The following is a 17726-nucleotide window of genomic DNA, read 5'->3' as shown; positions in this document are numbered from 1 at the left end:
ACTTCTCTAGTGTAGCCCCCTGATTGCACAAATCAGGTGTTCAGAATGATGGCTGATATCTTCAGCGGGCCAATCTAATCAATTCCAGTCATCGCCAGGTGCATAGTCAAAGACAAAAAACAAAAACATGCAAAATGGATTGTTCGTCGAGAGACCAAGTCCCCAAGTCCCTGGCTCTGACCAATGTTTTCGTGTCGATGAAATTGTTGAATATGCGCAAAGACGGCGAAGAAACACCGTCAATAGCCAACACCCGACGAATCGCAGGCCTCGCAAGTTAGAAGAAAGCACACCATCCAATGTACATAGCCGCTAGGTTTTTCTTATCCGTTGCTTGTATAATCAGCTCATCTACTTGGCCGTCCACTGAAAGTGGGATAGGCTGTTTGGACATAAACCCTCGTAGCTTGTTGCGAACATCCTCTAGGACACCGGCTGGCGTGTCCGGGACATTTGCATGGTTTCGTCGCTGGAGGAAGCCAGATCATTAGCTGAAGGCGATCATGCGTATTTTGGTTCAGACCTACCCTCTTGCCAATGAAGTCGGTAGTTGGGTCATGCAGAAAGGTTTCAAGGACTGTCATCAATGCATCTTCATTCTGTCGCAGAAGACTGAGTGTGATTTCGCAGGTTCTCCGGAAAGGCCCTGTGCCACAAATTAACAAACATCCCTTACATGCTCCCTGATATTCCCACCATTGTATCCGTATGCACCGAAGGCATCAATCATATTGTGCGTCAGCCGGAATGGAACCACCTCGGGCTTCTCAAACGTTTGTCCCTGTTTGGTTAAGTAATCTCGCTGTAATAGTTCACCTCTGGGGCTCTCTCACCTTATCGAATAGACAGTTGAAATCCACGTGGAGGATGCCTCCGGTTCCTTCTTCGAACGACAGGTTTTCACCATGTCGATCACCCAACCTATTGGATCATGGGTGAGTACAAGAGTTCTATACACAGACAGAAAGATAGATGCATCCAACGGACATACCCCAGAACATATCCAACCATGGACATCACCGCCGTGGATCGCGTATACCGTAACCTCGCCGTGAACCAGGCCTCCGTCTCTGGGAACATTTCAATAAACCACTCATGAAGAACCGGGGGTAGTCTAGATCTGTATCAGCAAATGCCGCTGGGAATTAGTGAGATGGAAAAGGATTCTGACTTGGCCAAGATTTTAGTTGTGAAAAGAGGAAGCTTCGACATCGTACGGTCAGCGCAAATTTCATTCAAATAATGCCTGATTTCAGTGTACTAGAAATGGGTGTGTTAGTTTGAGTGCTTGGAGGAAAGATGAGATAGGCTTGCAAGCATTGAAACCCACATTTGGTGCGATGCCTCTTTCACGCAGAAGTTTTATGACAATCTCTCTCAACGTGCGCAGGTTGTCAACCCATTCGATAAGGCCACACTCTTCATTGAGAGGCGTCACAGCGTAGGTTTTGATATCTTTCCCCGGTCAGTCTAGGGGGAGGATGAAATCTCTTGCAAAGGAGAGGCTACTTACACATTCGTCGTTTGCTGGACTCAACATCTCGTTTCAAAAAGCGATTGATCATGTTGTTGAACTCCATTAACCGTTGGTCCTTTCGTAAATCGTCCTTGGGCTTGCAGAGTGCATTGTATATCTTCCCATCAGAGCCACGGATGCTGATTTTGCGAGGCTTCTGGAGCGAATTTAATATCTGAGCCTCGTCGAGGACCGCTGAAAACAATTTAGTTCAGCTTTAGAAGTGGTTTTCTTTTTGGGGCAGACCGTACCTTCTATGGTCGTAGCATCTCGAGGGAAAGGCCTGAATCCCTTCAAGTACTCTGAATCATGGCTGGCAGGGAGACTGGGAATTAACATCGCCTGGAAGGGCACCACCAACCGGCAAGGGGCAACCTTGTGATTGAACCCCAGACTGCGAGCGAGGTTGACTCGAGAGACTCTTTCCTCAACGCGAGCAAGGCAAAGTTGGAGCAATTCTTCCGAGAACTTTTGACCCTGGTTGATCATGCGGCGCATGTCTGGGGGGGAATCCGTCTTATGCTTGCTGGTATATTCCTGCAAAAATTAACATTTGTTGAATTTTTCTCTCAGTAACTGACTCACTGTGATCTTTTGGAGGCAGTTGTAGCCCTTGGAGGCCCGTTCTTTGTTAGAAGATTTCACCACCGCCAGGACTGTCCACAGACCCTGCTGAGGAAAGTGATGAACAGCCTTGGCCACAATACGTGTCAATAGATCATAGACTACGTTGTTTGGATGACAGATACGAGCCACGACCTGGGGCAGGATTGTGAATAGCTGTGGTTGTTAGCTATTTTCTCTGAGAAGCTAAGACGATATCACTCACCAGAGCAGGCTGCAGGCGAGAAGATATGTATTTTTTCAGCTGGACATGCATGTCATCCAGGCTCTTCTGCCGTTGCGTCTTTGTGTGCCGTTGGAACTCTCTGGTTGATTTTGAGCCCCAAGATTAGCCAAGCGAAACCCCTCCAAGTTTGATAGCAACTCACTCATTGTCTCCTCTTTTTGGATCGATAGGCTGGTCGACGATGGAAGCATGCTCTAACCAAAGAGTCAGAAGTTTAGGGAGAGTTTGAAACACATATTTGCTCCCATAGGTCAGTGACCGAAGGTAGTTGTCAATCACGAGCTTTGTAGCTTCTCCAGTCAGGCTGCAATTTTTGTTAGCATAAGGCAGCCTCCGACATGTAAGTATCCAGCCGTACTATATTTGAGCCTCCTTCCCCATGGGCTTGACCTTCTCGGAGTCAAGAATCTTGTTGTAGTGTTTTCCCAGGTAGTAGTGCGCTTTCTCCCACCTGGATTTCACGATTAGACCCTGTAGATACTGAAAAGCAGGGGTAATTATTTGGCCGACCTCGGATATAGCTTGATGGCTTCCCGATATCGTTGGACAATGGCCTGAGAGTGCGTCTGGCCAGCTCTGTCTGTCCATTTGGCAAGCATTAGATGTGCCTAGTGATCTTCAGCATAATCGCACTCGACGTGTGCATGTCATCAGGTGTCATACCCTCGCGGTGACATCGTTTGGAGTATGCCCACGGCCTGAGAGGAAGGACACTGCTTCCGATTCTACGGAAGTCGAGGTTGCTGGGACCGCTTCATTGGCAGATATTGCACCTTCCAGGGTCTGGATCGCTTTTCGATGATGTCCATCTTTCCAGAGAAGCCGAGCATGCTCGATAGTAGCCGAAAGATCTTTAAGTCGGGCGGCATTGAGCATCGAATGATATGCTTGACCGACAAAGTTGCCCTTGCGTGAGAGGTGAGCGCTAGTGAGCCAAGTAGTAGAGATATCCGAATCGTCGAAGCCACCCCTGAAAAGAGTTAGTGAGAAGTACTGCGATAATGGCGTGGAAAACATACGACAACTCCATTGCCGCTCGTCTCAATCCTAGAAGATATTGCTTGTCTGAAATGTAGCCCCCAAGTACATCCAACCTTCGGCTTAAAGCAGAAGGCAGGTCCGCATACGACGGATTCCCAGCTCCTGCGTCAGCTATCGCCTCCACATCTGCTAGGGCATGTAGCCGTAACATATCATCGTGACAAGATTGCAATGAGGCCACAGAATTAGTCGTGAAAGACTTGGCAATGTTGAGTCGGAGATCGTTAACAATTCTTGTGAATACCTGGGATTTTACAGCGAATAAGTTGCCTTCACTCTCCTTTCGCTGCCTGAGAGAATGGAGAGCCGAGCCCATTCCAACATTGAAATCGCTGGCTCCTTGCTTTGCACACAAGTCCAGATAACCACTGAGACTCTCCCATCTTCCTGCTATCCAAGATGCCTCTACAGCAAAAGGCAAAAATCGGGACGTGGCTGAATCTTTGTCTTTCAAAGCCTCAAAGCGGGTGAGAATCGCGTCTAACAGAAGTGTTAGAAGACAATGATGAATAGAGGAACGAACGACGCGAGGATACCTTGCTGGCCAGATTCCTTCAGACAAGTGATCAAATTCCACTGAGCATCGGCATTCTCGGGTTCCTTCTCAAGCTGAAGCTCATACCAGCTCTGTGCGGTGGCCCATCTTCCTGCTTTTCGATGTTCAAGAACCTGCTGGTCGATATTAAGCGCAGATAAATGGCTTGAGATGCCCTCTATCCCATCAGGTTCGTCGATCTGGCTGTAAATGTCTTGAAGTCGTTGATAAAGAACCTCGGGACTGGAACGGTCTTGACACTCCACTTGGGAATTGTACTTCCGAATGTACTGTTCCCAATGAAATAGAGCTCTAGAAAATGATTTGCATTCCACGGCGCGCTTGGAAATGATCTCAGGAGGTATTGATGCCAGGAGAGCCTCGACAGACTTGATCTGTGCCGTATATTTGTCAATAAGCAAATCTCGGCCAGTATCTCTATGCGAGCGGCTTGATTGGTACGACTGGTGACCCATGCCATTGAGCTGCTTTTTCTTTCCCTGAAGCCATCTAGAAAGATAGTCCAAGACCTCAAAGACACACTGCAAGAGATATAAAATAAGCACTGAGGAGTCTGGTGTCATCATGAAAAGGGGATCATTACCTGGCTGCTAGATATGATTGTCTCTCGGGTGTTATTGTTGGTGTCAGGAAGAGCATGTGACAGAACGCTCATCAACTCCACCCGTAGATCTTGTTTCTCTTGCTCTGTGCCTCCGACAATGCGGTTCAGCACCGCAAATGGCAGAAGAAAAGAGGAGATAGAGATGTCTTGGCCTTTCACGACGCGACTGCATACAGCAAATATGAGCTTTGCATTGTCTGCAGTACCACTTTGAAGCAAATCTTGTACCAGAGTTCGGAGCCACTCGCTGTGAGGTCTTTTGGGAGAAAAGAGAGGGTACTCAACCTTTGGACTGGTTGCAACGACTGTGACTGTGTATGTTGACGTGAGAAACGGGGTAAGGGTATTCCGAACACTTTCAGGTAGCTCCATCCATCGTTGATATTTCTCATCATCTTGAAGGTCACGAGAGCGCTGCGTGACAGCCGTGTTCAGATGGCAGATTTTGAGAAGACCCTGCATGGCATATGCTAGAAAGCCTTGGGCCCTTGTGTTAGATGCGGACAAGAATGCTTCAACTAAAACATTCTGCAGAAAAAAGAGGACGAATTCCACTGTTTCCTCCATCCGATCAAAATTCGACAACACTAGGATGTCCTTTTTCTCCTTGATTGTCTCCACTCGATTTGGGTCCAGACAGCCGACAAGACCCAAGCACCTTGCTGTTAGCAAAGTAATACAGTCAGAAGTAGTGTTGAACTTGACGCAGCAGTCCAGCAAAGCTCTCGTTAGTTGAGCAATAACAGGGTCTGGTTGTTCGCTGAGGACGGATACATGCAGAAACTCCTCGTTCTCAGAGAGGAAAGGCAGAAGTTCCTTCAGAGCCTGTTCGACAACTGTCGCATTTTCACTCTGGCAGCGGCGAATAAGCGCTAGGAACCGGCTGCGAACATCCATATCTACCCCTAACTCGTTGATTCTGGTCTCAAAAGGGGCCATTTCGGGGATTGAAGCCAGTGAAGGCATGGCATTGAAGATGTCCCGCACAAGGTTGGGATGATGTGTCAAAATGTGGTCAATGAGCTGACAGGCCTGCCTTCTGCTTTCTCCGGTCAGTTTGTTCCAGTATTTGATCACAATCGCGAGTGTCTGGTCCACAAGCGGTTCGATATCTTCCTCCTTGAGCGAACTGATTAATGTCTTCCAGGCCGAAAATGCTTGATCACATAGCTCCTCGATATCAAGTGCAGAGCGCAAGCAGGCACACACTTGAGGCAAGGCATTACTGACATGGCCTTGAGCGATATTTATCATTGCCTCGATTGCCTGAAGATTGCGCCTCTTTTCCGCCAACGTTTGCCTTACTTGAAAGTCATTGATGGCGTTTGCAAATTGAGTGATGATGCCCAGAACATGCTCTTCGATGAAGTAGCTTAAAAGGTCGGCCTTTTTGGAGCTGCCATGCGCGAATTTTCGGGGAACGAATGATGCTAGACGGCGGAGTGCTTGGTGGAACTGAATTTTACCGAATTAAGTGGAATTCGCACACTTGAATGTAGTTAAGAGAAACTTACTCTCTCCTTGTTCTGCTCCCCAGCATTTCCTAAGCTCTTTAACAAATCGCAAGCAATAAGAATAGGTTCAATGCGCACCAGCTCCGCCAAGGTTCGGCCTTTGAATGCGGGATCTATGTCCGCTAAAAGAGACATGATCATGACCTCTGGATTCTTCGATTCCTGGGTCAGGAGAAACGCCAGAATGGCCGCAAGATTGTTCTTTTCAGAGCAAACATCGAAAGCGGATCCACCATCATGACTTGCGCTGATTCTGCAAATAATGTCTTTCTTTCGCATCAAGACCAAGTAAGGAAGAACATGAACTTCAGTCAACCGTAGGAAACTATCCACCTTCATGCCAAGAAGCTCACACAGCTGTTCAGCCATATATGGACGAGACTGAAGGTTCTTGACAACAGCGACCGAAAGCGTTCTCCAGTACGGTCGAAAAAGACCTGCGGGCGTCAAGGAAAATTGTTGCGCAAGCTTAGACAACTAATTACAATTGTTAGTAATACAAGAGCCATCAGAACCGAGATTTTCAATAGATAGTGTCGGACTAGCAATGTAATACGCACTGAAAGAAATGAAAGAAAGGAAGAGGGATGGAATAGGTCACGCAGATCACGCGTTTGGGCAACTTACCTCGTTGTAGGCCACTGCACATACGTACGTATTTGGGTGACCGAGATATTCTAACAGACGTAGGAAAATGATGTTTCTCTCTTCTTCGTCGGAGTCTCTGATGGAATGTCCAGTTAGCCAGATCATGGGGACAAGTGAGAATGACTAACTTGGCAAGTCGGCACATCGTGAAAATACATGCTTCCTGTAAAGGCATTTCATTTTTCTCGGAGAGGTTCTTGAGCCATTCCAGTACAATGACAAAGTTGGCTCGACGGACATCCGGTTGAAGGTTGGGGCTCACAAATGCTACAACCGAGTGGCTGAATATTGGTTAGCTAAAAAGGTCCTTGGCCATTCTTTGGGGGGGGGGGGGGTATTGCACAAAGCCTACCCAGTCGCGATTCGAAGCTCTCGGATAGAGCTTCGCAGAGAATGAAGGCAAAACTCTCCAGATGCCGATGACGAAAGATACATCTGATCTAGGATGGGGGAGTGTATCAGGATTCTCCTCAAAGCAACCATAGCGGCGATGCGCGGACCAGGTGCCCGTGTAAGTCTCGGTAGTATAACGTTGAAAATTGCCCAAAGCTTCTCAAATCCAGGACTTGTCCTTTGGGGGCGGATTTCAGACTCAAGTTGCTCGCCATCACATGTAGGGCAGAATAAAATGTCACGCGCTAGGACCTCGGATGGTTTCTGCACAAGCCTTTTTGCTAAGGCACAGGAGAGCTTGCCTATTATTTGCAGAATCTCGGGCTTTTGACCTTCGGTAAGTCGTTCATATGAGCCCCTGTCGAAAAATTAGAATGGCGTTTGTTTCTCATGAAAAATAAGGTTTGGGACTCACTCCACCGCGTTGTACAAGCTTGTCAGGCTTGAAGGACAATCCAGGTCCAGAAAGGAGGAACATGAATCCATCAGTTGCTGAAGTATGCTATTATTTAAGGATTCAGCAGACAGGCACAAACGCTTGGCTGCTCGTCTCTCCTCGCTCTGTTCTTTTTCTCCGCCCAAGTCGGCTGGTCTTTGGCTTATAGAAGAAGGTTCGATCCCTGGAACCTCAGTCAAATTATTGCCTTTCCACAGAGTGTGCTTTGGTTCAGTAAACAATTCAGTGTGAAGAGATCGGATGGATTGCTATAACTAAATTAGTTCCATATCACAATAATTTCTGGTGAACATAGGCCGATACATACCCAAAGACGTGGTTCTATTTGATGGGGATTGGGATTTTTGTTCTTGATGTCATCCAGAACAAGCATGAATGTTTCACCCAGGGACTGCGTAGATGACTTGGATCTTGCCTGCAACACTTCGTCTAGGAAATAACTCAATTTGATCCGAAAGGAAGGCCATGGGTGAATGATGCTAAGCGGAAGAAATTCGGTCAAGCACTGAACCCAGGTAGAAGTCAAACTCGTATCTGATAGCATGGTTGATGTGGATGAGTTGGGCATGCAGAGCCGGTGTATGGACTCCAGATATTGTAGAGAGACTTTCTCTCCATCAGAATGCACACTTGATCCACCCATTTGTAGCCATCGCATGATCACCTTTCGAAGACGGCTGTACGCATTTAGCACCAATGGAAGGGTTTGGCGAAGGTTGATGCCCTGTGGCTTTGTGAAGCTCTGTGCTGTCTGTTTTTGGCTCAACGAGTCTAGTAAAAGGATCACTAGGGAGACAGTCTGAACAAAACTCCCAAGGTACATATGATTTTCCATCAGACCCCTAGACAGGCCAAGGATCTCTAAATCCTTTAGAAGAGAGCCGTGGCTTGCGGGCATGAATAATTTGATAGGCCGAGCACTCCGTAAACTAGTTCCATGGAAAGTCTCCAGCGAGTCAATTATGTCTGTTGAGAAAGTCAGTCATGGTCCTGTTCACAACGTGCATTGAAACATGTACAGACCTGACAAACAAGCACGTAGGAATGCCGAGATACTGAAGGATGATGGTGAAAAACGGACTTGCTTGTGTTGGAAGAACACCATGCTGTCAAAGACTTGGCGTATTTTCTCCTGGACGGTTGAAAACGACCAAGTGCTGGCTAATTTGATCAGTCGAAGGACCAGCCAGGCAAATAATGGCGCTTGGACATCCTCGCCGAGGAGGAGGGGATCCGAGATATCCCACAGAGCCTGCGGGGTTTTATCAATGCTGGCTCGGATTATATCTAAACAGTCCAGGACTTGTTGTTCCAGCCCCTCGCCCAAAGTTCTGTTGCTTGGACTCGCTTCCAGACCAGCCTTCAAAACGATGCATATCAGCTTGTTAATGTCCGTGATGCCCTCATCAACCCGTAGCTGATTGTGCCTTTCGCCAAGAAGCTCCTCCCGAAGCTGTGAGAATGTTTCTCGCGACAGGTGGTGTGCACCGTGCCCTTGGGATACCAAACGTGAGGGGAAATGCGCCGCAAGAATGGACGAAGACGGCTCTGGGGCTCGCCATTCATCGGCAGATACAGAGGCTTGAGCCTTCTCTCGTTCAACTGCCATCGGGGGTGATCATGGCCACCAAATCCTGATTGAGATCAATACTGTGATGTCCGACGCGAGTTGGAGTCGAAAGAAATGCAGCGACGCGGGTGGGTGGGTGGGTGGTTGAGGGTGTCACAGACACCTGAGGCAGCGATACACCCTTACCTTGTCCCAATAATCTCCAATGAGTTCACAGCGAGCTTAGGTGGCTCCAGGCATGGAGATGATTATCTATACGCTCCATAGTCATTCCTGAATAAATCGTCCCTGCTGGTTCCTTTTGGCTGCTGGATACATCACCGGCAGGAATAAGAATTCAATGAGAGTACAAGCCATAACCCCCCGTTGGTAGTTGATTAAACTGGAAATGAAAAATGAAATTCCTCTCCTTCTTCAGCTGCATCAAACCGGTACTGCCCAAGAGCCTTGAACGCGCCGAGGAGATGTGTGTGGCTGAGGGTAAAAGCAGTACCCGCCTTAAGCCGTGATTCTGTTTGAAAATTTCCCACATTACTCTGTGGTCCGTCACTCCCAGACACTCGCAACTTCTCACTCACTATTGAACATACTGCCAGGGAGACATGGAGGTAGAGCCTTCAGCTTATTCGTGCCCTGCCTGAAACCGACTTTATCTCTGAATAGAAACAAGCCTAACCAAACCAGATTTACACCTGAACCCCTCAATGGCAGCAGAAGATTTGAGACATGAGTACTTCATGAAACAGGCGCTACTGATGGTAAGTAGCCTCTTTATTGGTCTATTCAGCTAATAATCATAAAACACAGGGCGAAAGGGCACTTCAGTATGGCGAAACTCCTGTTGGATGTGTCTTGGTTCATAATGGCCAGATTGTGGGGTACGGAATGAATGACACCAGTCGGTCCATGAACGTACGTGCCCCTACGAGGCATCCCGCCATTCGCAGAATAGATCGCTGATCGGCTTCGTAGGGAACACGACATGCCGAATTCCTCGCGATCGCGGAAATGCTCCAGACTTATCCCCGGTCCGCTCTTCAGGCTACCGATCTCTACGTGACGGTGGAACCGTGTCTGATGTGCGCTTCTGCCCTCAAGCAGTACCGCATCCGGAGTGTGTACTTTGGCTGTGCCAATGATCGGTTTGGAGGCACCGGAGGTGTGCTGTCACTCCATTCAGAGTGAGAATTACTCCCATCCAGTGTCAATGCAGTAACGATAAACTGACTGACCACAGCCCCTCTCTCGACCCAACTTACCTTGCGCATGGTGGGTTGTTTCGAAAAGAGGCCATCATGCTGCTCCGTCGATTCTACATACAAGAAAATGAGAAAGGTTAGAATCCAAACTTAGGCTTGGAATCAGGTGCTGACCGAAACACTAGCGCCCAATCCTAGGCCAAAGAAGAACCGCGAACTCAACACAAGGTTTGAGGATGAGGAATCGTTGCCACCGACATCGTAGATGGCCAGTCCATCTTGAGCCTCATACATTTTATCAGGGGCTCATTAGTTTATACATGAATATATTACCTAGCCTCTCAGGGTGTGTGTTGCAAGGATATTTTTGTGCGTAGAACAAGAAGAATTTGTATTGTGAATTGGGAATGCGCCTTATGAAAAAGAAAACACGAAAAGGATATGAGTACAAAACAGATTCTTGCAATCCCTAGTCGGGCATGGGCATTGTGTAGTGCTGAGGAATCATGCAGAGCCAGCCTTGGCTGTCCGATCGGCTTCCAATTCCCGCTCTGCTTGTTGATAATACTTAGCAGTGTCGACGCCGTGCTGATTGAGCAAGTCAATACCACCCTAAGGATGAGATCTGTACGGGAGAGACTGACCTGGTCATGGTTGACAATGTTGATCCACGGAAGGACGTGGATAAACAACTCAGAATACCGAGAGTTTCGGGCAGCCACACCCTGGATATAAGAGGACACTTTGGAAGGGCCGTACAAAGGCTCACCCTTTTTCACCTTGTCAACCATTTCCCGCATGTCCATATCCACTTCCCTAGAGTTCTCGGTGAATCCGTAGAAGCGCTCTGTAAGGATGTAAGCGAATCAATCAATTGACCAAGAATATCAGCGGTACTCACGGCAGGATCGCTGGTAAAAAATGTGGAGTCCTCCAAGGAGACCGACGGCGGCTGCCAGACGCATGACGGGGGAGAAGCCACCCCGGCCGACATGCGATGGGCTGACCCGTTCCATCACCCAAAAGGCAATCGGGGAGACTGACGCCATCCCACCGGCCACCGCATAATCAGAAGGTCGGGCATAACCAAACACACGGCGCAGATGACTGGAGTTTAGGTCAGTCTGGATCTTATATAGATAAACACGAGATTCGAGAATATATCGTACGGGTCGGAGTCAATGAGCTATGTGAGAAGAGAGAAATCAGCCTGGATCACACATTGGAGGGATAAATCCATACAGGATAATCAGTATTGGCCCGCTTGGGAGGGACAATGGCCGTGCTGGGACCAGACGCCATGGTGGAGGGATCTTTGGGGGGAATGAATGGCGTTGTGCAGAGTTGAAGTTCGGAAGTTGGAGGGAGCCAGTTCACTAGCCCCTTCTGGCTTAGTGCACCACGGGCGGGAGCTTGTCAACTAGCCAATCATAACGCTGATAACTCGGCGCGTCCAGCACGCGCTTCTCTGTGTTATCGTTATCGCAATGCTGAGGCTGTACACAGGCGTTCGGCTCTGTACGTGAACGCACGACAACTCCAAGACTCTTATCTTCCAACCTCAATCATGGACGACGATCCTGAACGGACCAACTCGCCCCACGATGTCAATGACCTTTTCGACTATGACGTTGGCTTGGATGAGATTTTCCAGGGAAACAGCGCGTCTGTGTCCGACGTCGCCGCCCAACAGCCGGCTGCGGACCCTACCTCGCTTGGGCTTGGTCTTGATGAAGAGGTCAAAGTAACTAAGAAACGGCAACCCGTGGCAAAGCTAGACGAGGGCCGGTAGGTGCTTCATCTTGAAACAGGCTGGATTAGAAACTGAACAAGGTCTCTTCCAGTTTACTCTCACAGCCAGGCATCCCGAAATTGCGAAGGACCGCGAAACAAAATCTCCGACTTAAAGGCAAAGGACATGAGGTTGGTGGATTCTCCGACGTACTATATGGGCGATCGTAATTGACAGCTCGCGTAGTTTGCAGATGCTGCCCGTCTATTGAACTTCTACCAGCTCTGGCTCGACGACCTGTTTCCTCGTGCGAAATTCGCAGACGGCTTGACAATAATCGAAAAACTGGGCCACACGAAACGTATGCAGACGATGAGACGGGAATGGATTGATGACGAGAAACGAAGGGTCTTCGATCACCTCGAGACCCCACGAGAGGTCCTGGAAAATCGTGACCTACCCACTAGGCTTTCCTCCAAACAGATTGCCGGGGAAGTGGTAGTACCTCGAGAGAATATTGATACTCGGCCGCTGCAGAATGAGGCTGATACGACAGACAAAGACCTGTTCATGCCAGAATCTAAGGGGATGACGCGGCCTCTGTTACCCAGTCATCCTGAGCCCGATGATGATGATCTTGATGATCTTCTGAGAGAACAGGATGAAGCCTTGTCCATGCAGCCTGACGCGATATCTAGTATGTTGAAGAAGGTGCACGATGACTTCGACGCTGAATACGAAGCTATGAATGAGTTGGGGATGTAGCTCTGACAACAGATACTTTGATCATACACGACCGTGATGAAACCCTTCTGAAGTCTTGATCTTTGTGCAGTCCTTGTTCAAATACTACAGAAACAAAATATTCCGTATTACTATGATAGGGTAGTGGAATTGTAGGAGTAGAACTAATTTCACATTGAACCTCTGAGTATTGGGAAAATAAATTGCCGAACGTAGCTATCACGACTGGGACTCCAGGTCCAAAAACACAGGACCGGTAAGATACCGGAAGGGGAAAGGGTGCCTCAGACATTGACAGGTTCGGTAAAAACGGAGAACTGGCCACCTGCGCCAGCCCAGTTCAGTTTCTTCCCACGCACGGCAGTGTTGTCGATAATGGTGGCGACTTCGATGTCGTCTTGGGTACCCTGTCCAGTCTGGTAGGTTGCAGAGAAACCCCATGACCAGGCACGGCCATCGGCGTCAACCGCAAGCGAGTGATCCGAGGCGGCTGCAATGACCTTGGCATGAATACCTGGAATTGGGGTAGGCTCAATCAAGATTCGGGGCCGTCCACGCTCATCCTTGATAAGCGCGTCATCAGCTATGGTGTCAACCTTCAAGCCGCTCTGAAAACCGTCCAGGCGGCCCCACACCAAGCACTCACCATCGGCAGTTCTGGCGATGGAATGATGTGAGCCACCACAAAGCTGGGTTATGTTCTTGCTAGAGAGCGATTTCACGACGATCGGGTGCACGATTGCAGCCTCGTCATCACCAGCGCCTTCACGAATAGCAGTCGCACCGAAGCTATTCAAACCCCACGCGTAAACTTTGCCAGATGCGTGAACAGCGAAGGAATGGTAAGAGCCACTGCCAATGTGTACGATGTTTTTGGGAAGCCCAAATTCGCGCGGCTGCAGCCCGTGTAGCTTGTTGCGCTCAACGATCCGACGGCCGAGCTGATTCTGTTGGCCAGAGCCCCAGGAGAAAACGCTTCCCTTGTCATTCAAGGCAAGAACATGATTCGCACCACACGTTAGGTGCTTGATCTTCTTTAGCTGTGGAATCAATATGGGTGTAGTCTGTACCCTATGGGTCGCGTCGAAGCCAAGAATTCCGTCATTGCTCTGTAAAAGCAATTAGCTCCAGATTGTAATCAAAAAGATTTGGTCAATCTTACGCGGAAAGTCCCCCAGCCGTAAACCTGGCCGTCATCTGTCAGAGCGAAGCTTGCGCTGTCCGCGGCGGCGACTTCAACAAAGACAGTTCCTTCGGGGAAGGCATCCGCAGGGATTGCGGCAGGGGTGGACTCTTTAGGGTTCAACCCACTGTCTTCGTCATCTGAATCCGAGTCGCTGTTGTCGTCGATATCCTTATAACCACCTTCCCAAGCAGTGTCTCGTCCAAGAGCGCCTTGGTCATTAACGCCCCAGGAGAAGATTTGGTTGTCTTGGGTCAAAGCAATACAATGCATACCTCCCACGGCGACCTGAACCACTCCCACCTTATCAGCGGCTAAGAGTTGATTCAGGCGCGGCCGCTTCACGTCAATGACATTCTTGGCCGTACCCAAACCAAGCTCGCCGGAGCTTCCTTCGCCACAGACGTACACGTTCAGTCGATCCTTCGGGGGCTCATTTATGACAACCTTCGGTTTCGGGGCGCGAGGCTGTACGACACGAGCTTTCTTGGGCTCGCGAGGCTTCACCTCGGCGTCGTCGGCCTTGCGTTTTCTCGTCGCGGTCGCGGTCGTGGTAGTGGTAGTGGCTGCAGCTTTCCGTTTACCTGTGCTTTCGGCTGTTTCTTTCTTTACCGTGGTCTTTGTCTTAACCTCGGTCTCCATCTTCTTGGGGCGTCCGCGGCCTATAGCAGCAGGTTTGGCTGAAGTCTTCGTAGGAGGCTTGGAGGTGGCCGCCTTTGCAGCAGTCTTTTTGGTGGCCGCAGCAGTCTTCTTTGGAGGCATATTTGTTGCTTTGGAATGCGAAGCACCGAGGGGATTGTGAGAGGGGAGGGGAAGAAGGGTGAAAACAAAGCTGGGTGGAAAGGGAAGAGACGCGACAAGGGGAAAAAATCCTGCCAAGACACGAAAAACGTAAATAATGCGGCATTCCGGCCCTCCGTATCCATAACATAAGCACGGGATAACCGGCCCGGGGGCCTTCCCCAAGCTCAACTAACGACACAAATCACCAACTATGGCTCCGAGGTCTGTTTAAGCCTAATATAATGTAAGCCGGGACAAGCTTTTGCAAGTTCGGAGTGAAATCCCAAGGTCATCATCTTCTATTATTATTATTATTATTATTATTATTATTATTATTATTATTATTATTATTATTATTATTATTATTATTATTATTATTATTATTATTATTATTATTATTATTATTATTATTCTTATTCTTATTATTATTCTTATTATTATTATTATTATTATTATTCTTATTATTATTATTCTTATTATTATTATTCTTATTATTATTATTATTATTCTTATTATTCTTATTATTCTTATTATTCTTATTTTTATTCTTATTTTTATTCTTATTTTTATTATTATTTTTATTATTATTTTTATTCTTATTTTTATTATTATTTTTATTCTTATTTTTATTCTTATTTTTATTATTATTTTTATTATTATTTTTGTTATTATTTCAATTTCTATCCAGGGAGAAAAGCTTCAATGATCTATTGACCTTCGATCGGGCGCTCAATCTCCTGCGGGCGGATCTTACCGCACATAATGACGTTCTGACCCAATGGTGTCCATTTCACGTCGCGTGGATTCAAGGCGGCATTAGGATTACCCCCCTTATCAAGCTTAGAGTCCGGACTGACTCCCACGCCGCCTCGACCGAGATACGTCGGCGCCACCGTCACGATGATCGAGTCAATGAAGTTCGTGTACTCGGGGTTCAGCAGCTCACTCAAGACTGTGCCGCCCCCTTCGATCATGACGCTTTTGATACCCTCGGAGGCCAGGGCTCGAAGCACTGCCTCCCAGCGCAATCGCCAGTGCTGGTTGTATTCCACAATGCGAAGAAAATCACCTCCGTGGCCCTTGAGCATCATGAGCCGCTGCGGGTTGATCTGAGCTCCGGGAGAGACCACAACCCATGGCGCCTTCCCTTTGCCCTCCACAGCAGTTCGGAGCATCCGGCAGTCAGGGTGAACAGGCCACCGTCCCATGGGATCAACGACTACCGGACGAGGCTGCCACATTCTTCCTAGACCTCCGAACCCGCCGGCCCCTTCGAGGCGGCAGTTCAATCCTGGATTGTCTGCGAGAACAGTCCCTACCCCAATAAGGATTGCATCATGCCGCGATCGAAGATAATGAGTCATCAGTTTTGCCTCCGGCCCTGACAGTACCGTTTGCATCCCGTGTCGAAGGGAGATTTTCGAGTCCATTGAGGAGGCATAAGAGAGTGTAACGTGAGGAAGCTCGCGCCGCTCAAAGTGGTTTGGGAGGTAAGGTTGTAGGAAGTCTAGTGGAAATTGAGGGAAAGATAAGGTATCTGGTGGTAACGAGGGAGATGACATTGATCGGGCGGTCTTTGCCTGCGTGCTCTCATTGCTGCTATCGGCGCCTCGGGACTTGACAATGCCATGACCTTTCTGGTACTCGTAACCTTCATGTGGGACAAGGTTGACCTCCGGATTCTGTATGCGCCACTTAGCAGAGACATTGCGCACGTCGGTCACAGTAAGGAAACGTCCCCCCGCTTCGTGAAGCTTTTCAGGCTCCTCTTGGAACTTGGTATATATTGAGGACGGCAGATATCCTTTGACGGATTCTCGGCGTGCGCATTCCATGAGCCCCGAATTGCGCTTGACCCGGTCGATGTAGTCAAGGTCATGGGAGTGGGCGCTGCTGCTCCCGGGTGTTCTTGCAATGGTGACCGTGGAATACGTTCCCTCAAATCGGACAACTTTAATTTGGAAATTGCAAGTACCACCTTCTCGTACGCGCTTGTTCCGAGGACGTTTTCCTTCCGGTAATGGACGGGTTTCGGACGTGCGATGCGTCGGTCGTCGTAATCGACACATGTAGTAATCCGTAGTGCAGTGACCCTCCTTGCTAGCATTTGATCTTTGCTTGACCCATACATTATCGATGAATGGCCAGTATGTCTCGAATTCCTCCAAGCTGATCTCAATTGGATCTCTGCACTCGAATAACACTCTGCGAATCCTTGATAGGTTGGGCGGGTTGCTGAATAAAGTATGTGCAGATTCGATCTCCGATACCCTTGAACTAGGCCCGCTGGGTTCGCTGGTTTCCGTGTTCTGTGAGCAGTCGGTTGCTTCACCTTGTCGGATTTGCTTCTCCAGTGCGCCGGACAAGTTCATGGGGGTCGCGACTGGTTTGAGCTTGGAAGCGTTCTCATCCGTGGCATCTTCTCGAGGCATGTCGAGTGCCAGTTCTGCGTCGTTGTTTTCTATTGATCTCGCAGCCTCTATCGATCGTATATCTTCGTGGTGCGGGGATGCTGAGCCGCTTCCAGATGCCACCACCTGTGGACTGGAGACTAACGCGTGGGAGACATGGTCCATGTTGTGCTAAGACCCATTGGCGATGCACACATAGGGCAATTCAGTGGTCTCCCAGTGAGCGATGGCGGTGTAACATCTGGTCGATTGGGGCACCTCCATAGTGCGAAGGTGGGACTGCCGGGGGCTGGAGGTCGAAAGTTGAAGAAATCCCCGGAGGCTTGGCATTGCTGGCGGACCGACAAGTCGATGTGCAATAATGAATACTGCGGAAAAGCAAAGAACTTCTTCCTACTTCCGGGAATGAAACACGATACGAAATTTTACCACGCATCTATCAGACGATTTGGTCGATTAAACGCTTCAACGCTAATATATTTCTGGCACAATGTATGGATTGCACAACAGCCAGAAAAGCTTTAG

At 48.6% G+C, this 17726-nt stretch overlaps 6 protein-coding genes across 6 annotated transcripts; 2 read left to right on the top strand and 4 right to left on the bottom strand.

The window, feature by feature from the left end:
* Positions 1 to 277: 277 nt before the first annotated feature.
* Positions 278 to 9188, bottom strand: atrA (protein kinase MEC1; the record flags this gene model as incomplete). Its single annotated transcript, XM_056945294.1, has 25 exons — positions 278 to 469; positions 528 to 646; positions 697 to 781; positions 834 to 921; positions 992 to 1114; positions 1172 to 1260; positions 1331 to 1455; positions 1514 to 1711; positions 1768 to 2053; positions 2102 to 2296; positions 2346 to 2445; positions 2509 to 2670; positions 2725 to 2817; positions 2877 to 2974; positions 3030 to 3336; positions 3386 to 3887; positions 3944 to 4484; positions 4547 to 6022; positions 6082 to 6558; positions 6709 to 6805; positions 6858 to 7010; positions 7082 to 7480; positions 7538 to 7827; positions 7887 to 8545; positions 8603 to 9188. 25 exons carry the CDS (start codon positions 9186 to 9188, stop codon positions 278 to 280), a joined length of 7440 nt encoding a protein of 2479 aa, XP_056799629.1.
* Positions 9189 to 9853: 665 nt separating this feature from the next.
* N7459_006109 (nucleoside deaminase) lies at positions 9854 to 10613 on the top strand (the record flags this gene model as incomplete). Its single annotated transcript, XM_056945293.1, has 5 exons — positions 9854 to 9907; positions 9957 to 10061; positions 10122 to 10330; positions 10387 to 10484; positions 10534 to 10613. 5 exons carry the CDS (start codon positions 9854 to 9856, stop codon positions 10611 to 10613), a joined length of 546 nt encoding a protein of 181 aa, XP_056799628.1.
* A 239-nt stretch (positions 10614 to 10852) lies between these two features.
* Positions 10853 to 11650, bottom strand: N7459_006108 (putative NADH-ubiquinone oxidoreductase 21 kDa subunit; the record flags this gene model as incomplete). The annotated part of the gene is made up of 5 exons (XM_056945292.1): positions 10853 to 10936; positions 10993 to 11195; positions 11250 to 11455; positions 11518 to 11534; positions 11591 to 11650. The coding sequence occupies 5 exons, from the start codon at positions 11648 to 11650 to the stop codon at positions 10853 to 10855; spliced, it is 570 nt and encodes a 189-aa protein (XP_056799627.1).
* Positions 11651 to 11915: 265 nt separating this feature from the next.
* On the top strand, positions 11916 to 12845 carry N7459_006107 (Chromosome segregation in meiosis protein 3; the record flags this gene model as incomplete). Its single annotated transcript, XM_056945291.1, has 3 exons — positions 11916 to 12136; positions 12193 to 12271; positions 12327 to 12845. The coding sequence occupies 3 exons, from the start codon at positions 11916 to 11918 to the stop codon at positions 12843 to 12845; spliced, it is 819 nt and encodes a 272-aa protein (XP_056799626.1).
* A 263-nt stretch (positions 12846 to 13108) lies between these two features.
* On the bottom strand, positions 13109 to 14769 carry N7459_006106 (RCC1 domain-containing protein; the record flags this gene model as incomplete). The annotated part of the gene is made up of 2 exons (XM_056945290.1): positions 13109 to 13933; positions 13987 to 14769. The coding sequence occupies 2 exons, from the start codon at positions 14767 to 14769 to the stop codon at positions 13109 to 13111; spliced, it is 1608 nt and encodes a 535-aa protein (XP_056799625.1).
* Positions 14770 to 15497: 728 nt separating this feature from the next.
* N7459_006105 (RibD family protein) lies at positions 15498 to 17366 on the bottom strand (the record flags this gene model as incomplete). The annotated part of the gene is made up of 1 exon (XM_056945289.1): positions 15498 to 17366. The coding sequence occupies one exon, from the start codon at positions 17364 to 17366 to the stop codon at positions 15498 to 15500; it is 1869 nt and encodes a 622-aa protein (XP_056799624.1).
* Between the last annotated feature and the right edge of the window lie 360 nt (positions 17367 to 17726).

This window comes from Penicillium hispanicum (genome assembly GCF_028827665.1).
Source record: "Penicillium hispanicum strain IBT 35686 chromosome Unknown utg000005l_segment0_segment0, whole genome shotgun sequence".
Lineage (NCBI taxonomy): Eukaryota > Fungi > Ascomycota > Eurotiomycetes > Eurotiales > Aspergillaceae > Penicillium > Penicillium hispanicum.
The sequence above is the reverse complement of the archived record's forward strand: the minus strand, read 5'-3'. Positions and strand labels throughout refer to the sequence as shown.